This window comes from Ammospiza nelsoni, chromosome 1, assembly GCF_027579445.1.
Source record: "Ammospiza nelsoni isolate bAmmNel1 chromosome 1, bAmmNel1.pri, whole genome shotgun sequence".
NCBI classification, from domain to species: Eukaryota; Metazoa; Chordata; class Aves; order Passeriformes; family Passerellidae; genus Ammospiza; species Ammospiza nelsoni.
The window spans coordinates 111758829-111772767 of record NC_080633.1 but is presented as its reverse complement, the minus strand read 5'-3'; the positions used below and the strand labels follow the sequence as shown (position 1 = coordinate 111772767).

At 41.7% G+C, this 13939-nt stretch overlaps 1 protein-coding gene across 2 annotated transcripts in view; it reads right to left on the bottom strand.

Annotated features, from left to right (window-relative positions):
• The window catches only part of MAPRE2 (microtubule associated protein RP/EB family member 2), a 98023-nt gene that overhangs the window by 71017 nt on the left and 13067 nt on the right, over positions 1-13939 (bottom strand). For both annotated transcript variants that reach the window (XM_059466106.1, XM_059466089.1), the window contains exon 2: positions 575-636. Coding sequence is in view for 1 of the 2 variants with exons in the window: in XM_059466089.1 (XP_059322072.1) it covers positions 575-636 (62 nt within the window). In the remaining variant the exon portion in view is untranslated. The remainder of the gene's footprint in view (positions 1-574; positions 637-13939) is intronic.

The window sequence follows — 13939 nt, the reverse complement described above, 5'->3', positions numbered from 1 at the left end:
GTGACTTCCTGAGCACATTTCACAGATGCCAAGCTCAAGGCTGGATGGTTGAAGTTAAACTCCCATAGCTGGGATCAAAAAAGGGACAGCACCTTACGAATTCTATGTGGCATTAATTGCTAACTCTGTACTTGTGCTTCAAGTAATCCGCTCTTTTTCTGTTTATCATTATGATGGCAGTACTAATAAAGTGCAGAAGAGCCAACAGTTAACAAAACAAAAGCAGGGAAGGATACAATTTCTCAAATCTTCCAAGCAGAAGAGAGAAGTCAGACTCATTGACCACCTCTTTTTTTTTATTTTTAATTTCTTTCTGCCACCATTTCCTTCTTAGTCCAGTAAAGAAAACCCAAATTACTCATTATATGTATTATAAAATTATTAATTAATTAATTAAGAGGTCTGTGGCCTCTTGTGTAGCTTTCATCAGTTTTGTTTCATGACTATTACATAGTCAAAGAGGATGGAAAGCAATATCACTTGTTATTGATACCAAACTTATCTAGCTACTGCCTTACAGACATCAAACACAAGTTATTAGGTAAAAAACCCACAAATGCACAAACACACTTACTTTGGGCATCCAAGCACTTTCCCTGGTTGCCGGCTTGAATTGTTCCTTGCAGCAATTTGGCACTGAAAGAAAACATGAAATATTTAGTTCAGCTACCAAATAGGGGGGGGGGGGAAGATTCACTGGATGGTCTTTGTCTGCCTTGGCTGAGCAGTGATGCAATAGTTGTGTGCTGAAAATTGAAATGAGTAGAAATCCTTCATTACAATGCCCTAATTCAGCTGTGCTCACAATGGCTCAGTGTCCAACACATCTGCACAACAATCAGATGCCCCCTGATATAGTAGCAGGTCTATGAGCTCCCTCATGCAGTGCTGCATTTAGAGTTTGTTCATGATTTCCAGGCACACTGGTCTTTCTTCATCCAACCAGGCTTCTTCCAAGCACAGGCAATCAGTTATGACTGTTGTGTCATGCAACTGGAGCCTTGCTGCACTTGCCTGAACAGCTTTTCAGAGGAAAAAAAAATCTGCCATTGAGAAGCACAGTAACTGTAATCCAGGAAAGCCTGTGTTTTTGCCAATACAGCACAAAAACGCTGGCAGTCCTTTGAAGTGTCTCACTTAACAATGAAATCATGGTGCTGCCCCCTTGTAGCAGCCACATTAAGGCCTATTCCCTTCTGTGTTCCTGGAGGGAATTGCCTATGGATGCTAAATTTGTCCTCACATCCGTTCTCTCAAGTGGTACATTGCAACTACAGAAACATGAGGTGGAGCAGCCATGTATGGGTTTCAGCTGCTGCCCTGAATTACATACTATGGTTACGTGGTGGCTAAGTTTCTTAATTCGACTCCTCAGTCAGCAGGAAATATCACTCCTAGCAGATAAATAATGGTTTACAGTCTGACCAGGGCTCTGGTTATTGCTTGTTTTGCATTCCTAGTCAACTAGTTGAGACAGCCCAGCAGGGAGGAGTATTCCAAAGACGTCTATCTCTGCATAACAGCACGAAACCACACCAAACAGGATCCCAGGGGTATTCGGACTAAACCAGGGACCAAGGGATGTAAGAAGCTCCCAGAGGTGAATTTATATTCCTCAAAACCCCTGTTTTAAGAGGAGGAAAACATTAAGCAATTCTCACTATACTTCACTATCATCTGGAAAAGGTAATCAGACCTTTAAAGATGGCTTGTCTAAAGGACTGGATCTCAGCTTCATAAGCTGTGACTCATCCTGGCAGAGAATTTAGGAGGGCTGCTAGCAAACTGGAAAGCTGAAGCTACCTTAAAGCCAAACCAGAATGGGAATTAGCTATTAAACATGTTATTGTTTCATTTCTTTGAATCGCTCCAAGCCTCTTAAGCTTTGCTTTTCTATGTACTGTTTTTCCTCCATTTGTTTAATGTGGAAAGTTATTCCAGCACAGCTGAAAAACCTCAGGCATTCTATTGGCAAAAGAACAGCAAATCCATCATGGTATATTGGCTTTTGGCCAAGTAGTGCCCCTCTGAAGTTAAGCTGGGATCTGAAAGCACTACTCCAACAAGAGTGTCCCATCCTTACAAGTTGAGATAATGGTTAAAAGACATCTCTCACCAGGAGGTGTTGACCAGAACTTCTAACAGGCAGCAGCAGTGGCCAGACATAGTGATCCCGTTAGAAATATGACACTCAATACATTCATGGAATGTTTTCCATGCTATACTTTCTGAAGAGTGTGATATTTACAGCATATTGAAGACAGAGGTACTTAATTGTCTTCAGAATGTAGACCTCAATTTGAGAGGGATTTGAGTAACATCACCATGCTGAACTTCATTATATTGTCTCAAATTAAAAACTCCTCATAGCACAAGTCCCTAAACCTTGGAAGCTCATTCTGCTGATGCTTGCACAGGTATGCCAAAGAGGCACATCTCAGCAACAGCTCCTGCCTTTCTGCCTGCAAACAGGCACTCACCTGAGCTGCAGGGAGCAGTGCAATCGCCGTGGCCACATGAGATAATTGGCACTTGCTGCTGTGTGCAGCAGCACTGCCAGGTCTCCACCTGCTCCGTGAGCCATGCCAACACCTCAACCCGTCCTGCTGGCTCCAGAGGCCGCAGCAGCACCAGGCAAGGGAGTGGTAGGAAACACCGGATCATTAGGGTGGAATTTAGTTGAGGTGGACAAAGGAATGCAGTAGAGGTCCTAGTCAGTGTGGGTGTGAGGAAGGTAAGGATGGAGAGCTGGAGTCTCCTTTGAAAGGGTGGAGGGATAAAGATGTGCAATGAAGGCAAGGAGAAAAGGATGCCACATCCTTTTACTTCATGGCAGGCCATGCACAGCTCTCAGCTGCACACACTGGCATCACATCACCACTCTACAAAAGCCAGCAAGCACAATTCAATTCCTCAAAACTCCACAACAAACACAGGCTGAACTGATTTTAAAGTAGGTTCCCATCTCCTAAACAGTCATCTATCAATACACCTAAAGAAATTCTTTCTTCCACCTTGGAAAACTTAGGCAAAAGGGGTAAAATGCAGGAGGATGAAGATGTAGAGGATCAGGAAAATGGAAAAGACCTTAGGATACAGAAAAAAAAAATTAAGAGCATTTTAAAGAGTAGTTTTGTATATAGTAAAAGAGATCAATATGATTATGGTTTTTTTTTTAGGGCAGAAATTTATTATTTGCTCTATGTTGTTGTAATGAAAATATTTGCAGGTATGTGTAAAGTTACCCGTAGCTGCAAGTTCCTTACATTAGACTATCCATTTCCCTGATGAATGAATTACATTGGGGGGAAACAGACCAATGTTTATCATAAAATGCTTTTGAGTTTAGCTGTTATTAATAGAATTGAGTAGCTTTTATTAGTAACCAATGACTGTTCACATTGTGCATTCAGTTCTCCCCATCCCATCCCTTGTTTCACCCTGCTACAGCTACAGTCAGGAAATGAAACCCAGGAGAGGAGGGTTGGACTAGTGGGCCACTGGTTTCCAGAGAGTTCCTCAGGGGTCCCTTCCCCTCCTTCACCAGCTGTGTATGCAGCTCTGTAGCTGCCTTTGCCACTTTTTCAGATGCTGCTGGGTTACATATCCTGTTTGATACTGAGTGCTAGTGGAGGCCTTGGGCAGGCTTGGCAAACTTTTACAGTTCACAGTTTATGGGATCTTGGGGTATTCTGTGGATTCAGCTGCTCTCCAGGGCTCACCTGGTCTCAGCATGTATTTTTTCTCTCTGTGCACACTAGCTATTCCTGCACCAACAGTGCTGAACCTACCGACACAAACTGATGCAGAAGGGGCTTCTATGATAATATCACTTGAAATGCTGTAAAGCATTGAATAGAATTTGAATGAATATTGACCCAAAAAAACCCCAAATAAAAAAAACAAGCACCCCAAACAAAACAAGAATTGGGGAAGAGGGATATAAGAGCATAAGTAGAAAGCAAAGCAACTCAATGGAAGAAGAAAGTACATCAGAGAATCTGTACTAAACAAGGAACAGCATCCAGAGGCACATACTACAATCGTAATATGAAAAGTAGTACCCATAGTTGTTAGTTTGGAAGACCAAGGAGGAAAAATTAGGACAGAATGTAATTAAAGTGATTTAAATCAAATGCGTTCTAGTTCAAAACTTTGTCTCCAGAAACTGTGTTTCCCCTGTGGGCACTGAGCCCTGTCTGCTGCTACTGTCTCTCTGTGTACTCGATGCTTTCTTCCATACTGCACAGATCTATTTTCTTCTCACTGCCAAAGACTGGAAATGTGATGTTGCATGAAACAATTTGTAATATGGGCTGACAGTCACTGATTATTGCCTCAAATATCCTCAGCACTTACAGAAAAAACTTCAAAACCAACTTATTTTTAGCAACTGAAAGAATTCAAGCAACCCCATGTGGCTGCTATCCAGGCATTCACTGAGTGGAGAATAGCTTGACAAATTACAGAAATGGACAAACTCAGAGTGTAAATCAGAAAACCATGTATATCACTATTTACATATGCTTTCCTGTTGAAAAGATGAACAGAAACATTAATTTTATGGCTTCCAGTGTCAAAGGAAAGAATGACTTTTTATGAGCTGTGCATGAATCACAAAAACCAAAACAAAAACCCCCATCTACTTCACAGATATACTTGGCAGATTTCTCAACTTGCTGGTAACAGCCCAGCCCTGTGCTGCCTCACTGTTCCTGAGTAATTTCTCTGCATCTATTCTGGCCTCGGCTCTGTGCACTACAGGGAAGGCACAAAGGCAAGGACCCGAAGCAAAGAAATCAAGAAACAGAGCAGAGCTTAACACTACCTCCAGCTTCAAAACTACAAGAAACCCAGTCTGACCCAGAGTGCTTCACAAGGAAGACAGTCCCAGAAGATGTGAGATGCTGACACCAAGCGCTTCCCACCTCTTTTGCTCTTCCCATTCCAAACACGGATTTGTTCCAGTGGTTCTGCTTCTCTCCAGTGCTCTGATTTCAAGTCATCTACTGGCACAAAAAAGGTCCTAGAGATTTCTTATAAGACTCTGTTTCCTCCCTCTCATTTACAAAGCAAACAAACTTTTTTTGGTCATTTACATATAAAGTAAATCCAAGCTTGTCCTACTTAGCAACTTTGTAGGAAAGAGCATGCATTCTTTCTCAGGAAGACTTCTACTCTGTTTGGGAAGCCTTTCAATTTTTTCTTCCTATAGAGCAGTAAACCAATTTGTGTCATTTCTGCTGTCCTCTCCTGCCCCTCCTCAACTTCTTGTAGAGGGGAATTTCCATGATCCAAGTGACTTGCAGACACTGCTGGGTTCAAAGCTCCAGCCAAATGCAGCAACACTTACATTTTTGCAGCAGCCTGCCTGTCCTCCTCCTATTAATAAATACCTTCACTGCCTTCCTGCCCAGTAACTCTGAGACACAGTAATTATCTTCCAACTTGGAAAGGGTATAACAGAGCTCAGTTTGTGTGATTTTACTTAACTAGTGTGACAGATTTGGCAAACCTTTTCTTTTGCATGACAAGCAGTGCCAAACCAGTATATCCAGCAGTAGGTGGCAGACCTAATAGGATGACCAGATGAGACTGTGTATTTATCACTCTTTGTACTTAGCAGCAGGTAGCCACATCTCACTTATCTAAAAAAAAAAATTATGTTTGCTCCATTTGGAGAAAACAATCTCCCTTCAATTAGTTGAGGCATCCTTTTCTTTAAAATTTAGTTCAGACCATTGGTGTATACATTTCAATTTCTTTCACAGAACTAAAAGTCTGTCCCACTGGGCAGTGGCAGTGTCTTGACTTCTACATCCAACACAACCACCAATTTTGTTTGGTGCACGTCTGCAGTTTGCTACTAATGCATTTCTCTATGTACTCATGCATTATATTTTAGGGGTTTTTTTCCTGATATATCATCTTACAGAAAGCATTTGGTTTAAAAATAACTAGAGTTGATCAGGTTTCTGCTTAGTTTCATGCACTAGAATAATTTAACCAATTTCTTTTTAGTATTTCCTTATAAACAAAATCATGCTGTGATGATGCATGTTTTATAGAGAGGAAAGAAAAGCCAGCACTGACTAAGGCTTCCCATGATGAAGAATTTGGCAATAATACTGCCTTAAGGCATTCCAGCCTTAACTGTTTGCTCCTTTTTTATGTCTCTGGGCTGCCCTGCAGTTTTGCTAGAACTCTGAATCCCATCCACTCTGAAGCAGAAGCAAAAAGGGATCTAATTTTAAAGTCACCTTTTTTTTTTCTTTTTCAGATTTAGAAAAGCAAATATGGGACAGTTCCTGGGTTTTGTAGTACCCAGCAAGGCCCCATCAACACTGGGGCGTCACCACTTGAGACAACAGGATCTGTCTCACAGGCTGGTATTGCTGGCCAGAAACAGGCACAGGGAATAACTCCACTGAGTGGGAGGGAATATCAAGCTTTGAAAGCAGACACAGGCTCCTCTGATATGGCCTAAAGACTGGGGATACACAGAGCTAAGGCAGAACACACATCAGCCTTCTCCTGTTCAACGTGGAAGGAGTAAGAGACACATGGAAGACAGCGAGCAGCAGCTGCTCTGCTCCAGGTCAACTCACCACCAGCCTCCAGATTTAGCATTTCCTGTACTCAATTCTAGGCTTCATTTTGTAGCTAGATTTTATAGATTCATCATCAGTTTAGAATTAAAAAGAAGGTTCAAGGGGAAAGCATTAAAATATACATTCAAAAGTTTAAAAAAAGCAAAAATAGTGCCTGTCTTTGTGTTCTGACCTGAGCCATTTTCTGAAGTTTTTTTAAAACAGCAAATCCCAAGGTTAACATGAGGAGTCCTGATGGCATAATAATAATAAGCTGAATTATCCAAGCTGACAATCTTTGAAAATGAGCCTGCTGAACAAGCACAGTAGGAAGTGGCCAAAGAGAACTTCCATAGGAGTGTTATGCAGCGTCTGGGGGACACTCAAAATTGCCTCAGGGATATAAAATGTACCAACTTCAGCACCAGGAAAACATTTAGAACAGCAAGTTAGTTTAAAAGACAGATGTTTTAACTCAAAAAGTAACTTATGGCTGAGAAAAGTGCAGGTAGATCAGTTCAGGTGCTTGAGAATAAATGGGCTGAATACCCCACTAGTATTGCATTAGTTTTTCAGATCTCTCTTTACAGTGAGTGAAGAAAATTTAGCACATCAGAGAACATTCAGCAAAAATCCCTTAGGTGGCTACGGAGGGGGATAAATGCTCCTACCAACCCTCTGTTTTAACCTAGTGCTTTACTATGAGCACTTTGCCTACAAATTGTCTAAACTTACCAACTGGGTGTCTAAGTTACAGAATTCATTAACTTCCTTTAAAAAGTAAAACAGTTCTCCAAGGCAGTGCAAGAGCTGTGCATGTATCAGACCAGAAAAGAGGTGAGGACAACAGGTCTGGAAATCAAGTATGCAAATTCTTGCCCCGGGGAAGGAATGACCTTGCTGGGTCCCAGCCAGCTGGAGACAAACTTCAGAGGGAAAAAAAAAAAAAAAAAAAGAAAAAGACCCGAGGGGTCAAATTGAAAAATTGACAACACATTGAAAAACGCTCAGCAGAATGTCCTTGCAGAAAGGAGGGCAGCTCTACACTGAGCTGAGCTTGCAGATGCAGGACAGTAATTGCTGTACTCAGGGGTTGCAAAAGTGCCGTACCTGTGTACTGGGGAGCCACAAACCAGTGACAGACACTCTGGAGCCCAGCCTACCATACCAAGATAGTCAAGGAGATGGAGTGTGTGATACAGGAGAGCCTGAGAGAGTTGGGTTGGTCCAGCCTGAACATGAGAAGCTTTAAGGTGTGTGGGGGATGTATGACTGCAGCCCTCAGCTACTAAAGAGAAGGGTGTAGGGAAGATGAAGCCAGGATCTTCTCAAAGGCACACAGACACAGCAAGAGGCAACAGGCAAGTTTCAACAGGGAAAATCCTGATTACACGTTAGGAAAAGTGTTTTCATCATGAGAGTGGTTGAACATTGGGTCCAGTGAGGCTGGAAAATCTGAATGTTTGAGATATTCAGAACTCAACAAGTTCCTGAGCAACTTGATCTGTTTGGGATAGCTTTGAACAGGAGTGGACAAGATTATCTCTTTCAACCAGAACCATCCAGTGATTCCATGCAGAAGTATCACTGCAGGCTCCTTGTTGCCTGCTTGCCTTACCAGGAAAGAAAGCCCAGGAAAGAGTGAAGGTATGAACTGCCATCTTAGCCATTTTAACAGTTCTGGCAGCTTTCTCTACCTTAAACTGCTGAACAGAAAAAGGGGACCAACTCAAAGATGTAAAGATAGATTCCAAAGATGTAAAGATAAATTCCAGTATCAATGGCAATAGTTAAAGCAGCTCAAGTCTTGTAACTTGATTTTTATTTCAGCTGTTAGATGAAAATGTATATTATATAAATATAGTATACATTTATACATATAGTATACATAGTATACATAATGTATACTATATATTAATATAGTATACATTTATATTTATATATAAATGCTATATAGAATATATGTATAGTATACATATACATTAATACATGTCTACTATTAAATATATTTATAATAAATAATATTTAATATATAAATCTAAACCCAAATATTTTTCTCTTTACAGCACTGGTGAAGCAGGTAGAAGTTCTTGGACTCCTGCCTTGTGTGAGCAGAATGGATTACCTGCAGTCAATTATTCATGTACAAACCTATGAAGGCTTTAAGGCTATAATTTGTAGAAATGTAAACCTCTGATTAGATAAGGTGCTCACGTGACAGCTGATGGGACATTGAAGGGTGTGTAGCATCACCTCATTTGTCCTGCACAGATCATAAGAGATGCTCCCATAAACCAAAAGCCAAAGAAGTCTCTCCTTTTCATCTAATCAATCCCAACCATCCAGTTTTCCTTGGAGGAATGCAGGAGTCACTTTTCCATAGAACCACAGTGTGACAATCATCCCTATGCTCCCAGCTCTGCTGAAAGGACCATGTTAATCTTTTACACAATTTAATCAGTGGAGAAACGTGGGCAGGGGGTCCCAGTGGCATTGTCACAGCCCAGTGATCATGAAACACTGGAGGAGCAGGTTTTATGCCCTCTCCAACCTGCTAAGGGGCAGATCCCCTTTAGTATCTCATGTTTTGAGTCAATCCTTCAGCCATCCTCATCTGCAAGGTGGAGGAACAGCCCAGCAACACTTCACACCCTTCCACATGTATTTTGACCGAAAGCAGGAGGCAATCATTGTGCTTGGCACAGGTAACAAAATCTGGGGATTTGATAGGATTGGATTTCTTGGGGGAGTAGGCAGAGAAATACAGCTTCGTATTTATTCATATTTCAAAGTTCACTGATTTGCTTACCCTACTCAGGTGAGCACCTCTTATCACTAAGAGAAGAACTTCACTGACAAATATTACAGCTACCTATATTCTCAGTGAGGATCAGAAACCTGCACTTGCAAAAGGTCTGTCACAAAGTGGGGGCCTCCTGCCTGCAAAATGGGAAAGCTAAAATGCACTGAAGCTTGAGGACAATTGTACTGTGGTAATGACCCCACACAAATAATTACAGCTAAAACTGGAAACTTGTATATTTGACAGAGAGTACAGAACCAACTGAGCTTTTTTGGGATCTAGAGTGTATGTAGAGCTGGAAGTTTCCCCATTAAGGGAGACTCAAAAAAAGCCACAGAGGGGTTCTTCAGGGAAGGACTGTACATAAATATTGTATAAATACCTTTTCCCCGTTCAGTTACATTGGCATTGCCACATGATCACATCTTGTGAATTTCAAGTTGAAGGAAAAATATTCCAGTCTGTGAGATAAGAGTGACAGCTTGTTACCTTATTTAAGTACTTCATGATATGACACAATAAGGCAAAGTGAAACGGGAAGGGGTTCAAAAGATGGGTTGCAACCCTCAACCCCTGGAGAGGGATAGACTGCATTTGAATTCTACTATGTAAGAAACTTTTGGCTTCATTATTGAGCTGCAGTATTTCCTCCAAGAAGCTGCAGTACAAAGCTCACATTAATTATTGTTTCTTCACGTTGTTCTGCAGACAAGAGCCACAGCACACAGTGCATCAGCCCACAAACATGAACATGTGCTTTATTTACCCATTAGAAAAAAAAAATTAGGAAGTTTCCAAGTTATTTTACAGTATCAGGTTGAATTTATGCTTCCACAACATTCTGCTCTGCAAAGCTTTTTCTTCAGCACACTGTGTGTAAGCACTGATTTGGAAGAGTTCTAAACTAATTAAAATAGTATACACAATTTAAGTGTAGATACTTCTCTCACTGCCTTTCCCAGACACTTCTGTTTTTCATTTGCTGGCCAAACCAATCAAGAAAAGTCATCACTTAAATGAAGAATCAGCTACTTTGCATTGATTTGTCATTTACATGCACACTATTTCCCTCATAGATTTATACAAAAGCCAATTTATCCCATTTAGAAGACAAAGCCTTTTAGCTTAGATTAGCAAAACTGGCAGTTCTGGAGTTTGGAAGGGTTTGGTTTTGTTTGTATCCTTCTCTCATAAACCTATCAGTACAGTAGATTCTGTGCAGAGTAACAAGCCTTACTGTTTCTTCAGAGGCACATGCAATCTGCCCTTGAGAGCCCAGCCTGTGTTAATGTTGTGGATAAGCTCTCTTCAGACTGTGGCACTTGCTGGAGCAGCAGCCTCCCAGTAGCTGTTTTCCTTTGGAATGACCAGAGTGTCCTTCAGCTGAGCCTGAAAGAACAATTGGCACACCTCCTGCCTTCCATAAACTCACACCTTTGCATCAAAGGCTCCTGGGATGGCAACTATCAGATATTTTCAGGCATGACTGCTTTAGGAAAGAGTGCTAGATATAAAATGTATGTACAAAAGGTGAACATGCATTTTGGAGCTCTAAATAAAATTTGTGAAAACACAGTCCTTATTTCCCAGTCATGAATTCATTTAACAAAGCCTTTCTGTTTTCATCAGGATTAGTCAGCTATTGAAGGTTCCCATAACAAGATGTTACTGAACTGAACATGTCCAAGGTGAATCAAGGTAGTAACTTGTGGAAAAAATGAGCAGCTGCATAGTGTCTGCAGCTGAAGCATCCAGCATCAGCTGAAAGCAGGTCTGTCTTTTCCAAAACAGCGAGCAGTTTTATGCAGGCTGGTGGTACAAGTCCAATCTTTCTCCCTTTTTGTTAGTCAGATTGCTTATAAACTCACATAGCAAAAATGTGAGCTTCAACCTGTGTTTTCCCATAAGATTGATTTCTCTGCAGGGCCTATCTCAGAGTCTGCTGCACTCTGCTGCAATTCCTCTCTTACACCCTCCCATTCCTGGTAGAAACATGCCACACCTTCCACATGAGTCAACAGAGCAGGGCAGCATCTCCTGCAGCAAGCAGGGAGGGAGCTGAGAGGGGAGCCTGGCTGAGGAACCACAGTCCATGCTTCAGCAGTGGGCAGGATGCTCAGAGCAATGCAGCCATGGCCAGAAATATTGCTGGGAGAATGCAATGAGCTGCACTTGATCTTGAAGCCACGGGGTCAGGCAAGGTCACTGCTGGTGAAATACTCACAGGGATAAATTCCAGGTCACCCAGATAGTTAGTTAGCATACACTGGACAGCTGGAAGGCTTTACAACACTCTCAGATGACACTGTTTGGCACCTCATCAAACTAAATGCCTTTTGCCTGTCGAGAGCATGAGCACATCGTTTTACTTCAGCATCGCTCTGTTTTCCCTCGGCATGACGTATTGGTTGTGAGAAACTGCTGAATCCGAGACAAGATGTCAGGGTTCAGCTTTCCTACTCCTGTTTGATGGCAAATTGATGCTGAAGTTTAATTTCCACAATATGAAAATTATCAATATATTTTGACATACAAGACATGTAAAGAAAAATACAACTGAACTTGTCCCAACTCTAACCAGGTGACGTGATGCTACCCCGGGAAGTTCAGTGTTTTTATCCCAGGAACACTCCTGCTTTCCATTTTCAGCAGAGGTGTTCACAATCTTTCTTGTTTGAAGGGCTGTGTTCTTTCCCCTACTATTTTGTGCAGGAAAAAAGGATGTTCAAGCCAATGTAACAGTGCTCTGACACTCAATAAATCCAGGAACACAATTTACTGCTTCTTTTATAGCATTTTTTTTTTTTTACTGGAATAAGGTCACTGTTTTGCCAGTTCCCATCCCAGAGAAATGGCCCTGTCTGTGCTTGATACAAACAGAAAGGCATCCTGCAGCATGGCAAGAGAATCCAGCTCAAAGAGGTTTTATGTTTACACACACACAGAGCTATTTATTTAACTGCTGTGAGTGCACTCCATGGGGTGAGCTGGGAGTGAAACCCTCGTGTTCGACGTGATGCTCAAGTGGACAATGGCAGATGCCTGAGCAAAGCACTGGGCTTGTGCCAGGGGCTTGAACCAGAAGACAAACTCAACAAGAAGAGGAAATAAATTGGAGACAGCACAAAATTTCTTCAACTTCAGAAGTCCCAAAATTAGACAGGTAGAAAAGATAGGGGGGAATGACCCTCCTGCACAGGATACATAGGGCATGGAAGGCATATATTATTAGGTTGCTTTGATCTCACTACCAGATTTCTCTCCTGTTGGTGCTTTTTCTTCTCACATTTATTTTTATGTTCTAATAAAATCAGTTTTGTGGGCTGGAAGCCCCTAACACCTCACTTAAGCTCATAGAAGAGAGTGTGTGGCTCCCCCATGGAGCTCGGGCCCTGCTGCAGCACCCTGCAAGCACACAGGCTGACACTGGTTACTCCTGAGTGGGCTCTCCAGCACCTCCCAGGACCAGCCCATATGCTCAGGGCTGTGAGTAAAGCAGAAATGCCTTTCACTTTACCTCAGGCAAAATTCTGAACAAATCTTTACTTGGAATTCAGTTTTAAACAGTTTCATCAAGAAAAAAACATATAAACCCCACACTGTACAGCAGGACATACACAGGAAACTCTGAGGCCATATCTCCTGTACCATTCAGTGGATTTAAATGGGTACAGTTAGGCTACTGCAGAACAGACACATTTTATTTATGATTTATTATGTATCACTGAAACCAATAAAACCTGAAATAAGACCTTCACCGTCACAGATCAGAAGGCAGCTCTCCAAATTTCTTTCAGTAGCACCCAGTGAGTGCTGCAACAAAGCCTCATCAATCCCTCTGTGCCACATTGTTTTGATGGACAGAACTGTACCAGTAGCTCAGGGTTCCTTTCAAAGGGAGCCCAGAGACATCACTGCCACCCGTCAGACAAACGTTTCTTGTTGCTCTGTTCCACAGAATAGCTACAGAATAAGTTCCCTGTCATCCGACAAGCCCATCATAGGATTTCTCTATCTGGTTTTCTCCCATGATCACATGTTGCCTGTAGCTCCTGCATCCCAGTGAAAGATTTTTGCTGCAACAGAGACAACACATCGTCCTAAAGCCATTCACCGGATAGTAAACACATTTATTTACTAAACACATCTTTTATCTGGTGTGGCCTTCAAGCAATTTACAAACACACCTCAAAAACTTTGTTTCAGGCCAAGTGACATCTGACTGGCAGATATTTCTTTCTCAGTTTATTATTTAGATCTCAGTGATCTAAGGAGAGTTTTAATTGTATACCACATCCTTTGCAACTCCTCTTCCAGCTTACACAAAGGAGTTGAATTTCAGTCTTCTTCCTTGTGTTGGGAATTGTTCCCTATATGCATGACTGTCACCTGGACAAAAAGTGAAAAATTGCAAGTCCACAAGATTTACTGTTTAAACTTAGAAAGTTGGTTTGACTAAAACTAGACTAGGGCAACAAAAGCCAGTTCTGTCCTCTGACAGCACTGCCCTAAGAAAAAATACATTACTTAAGGGCATCAAATAATG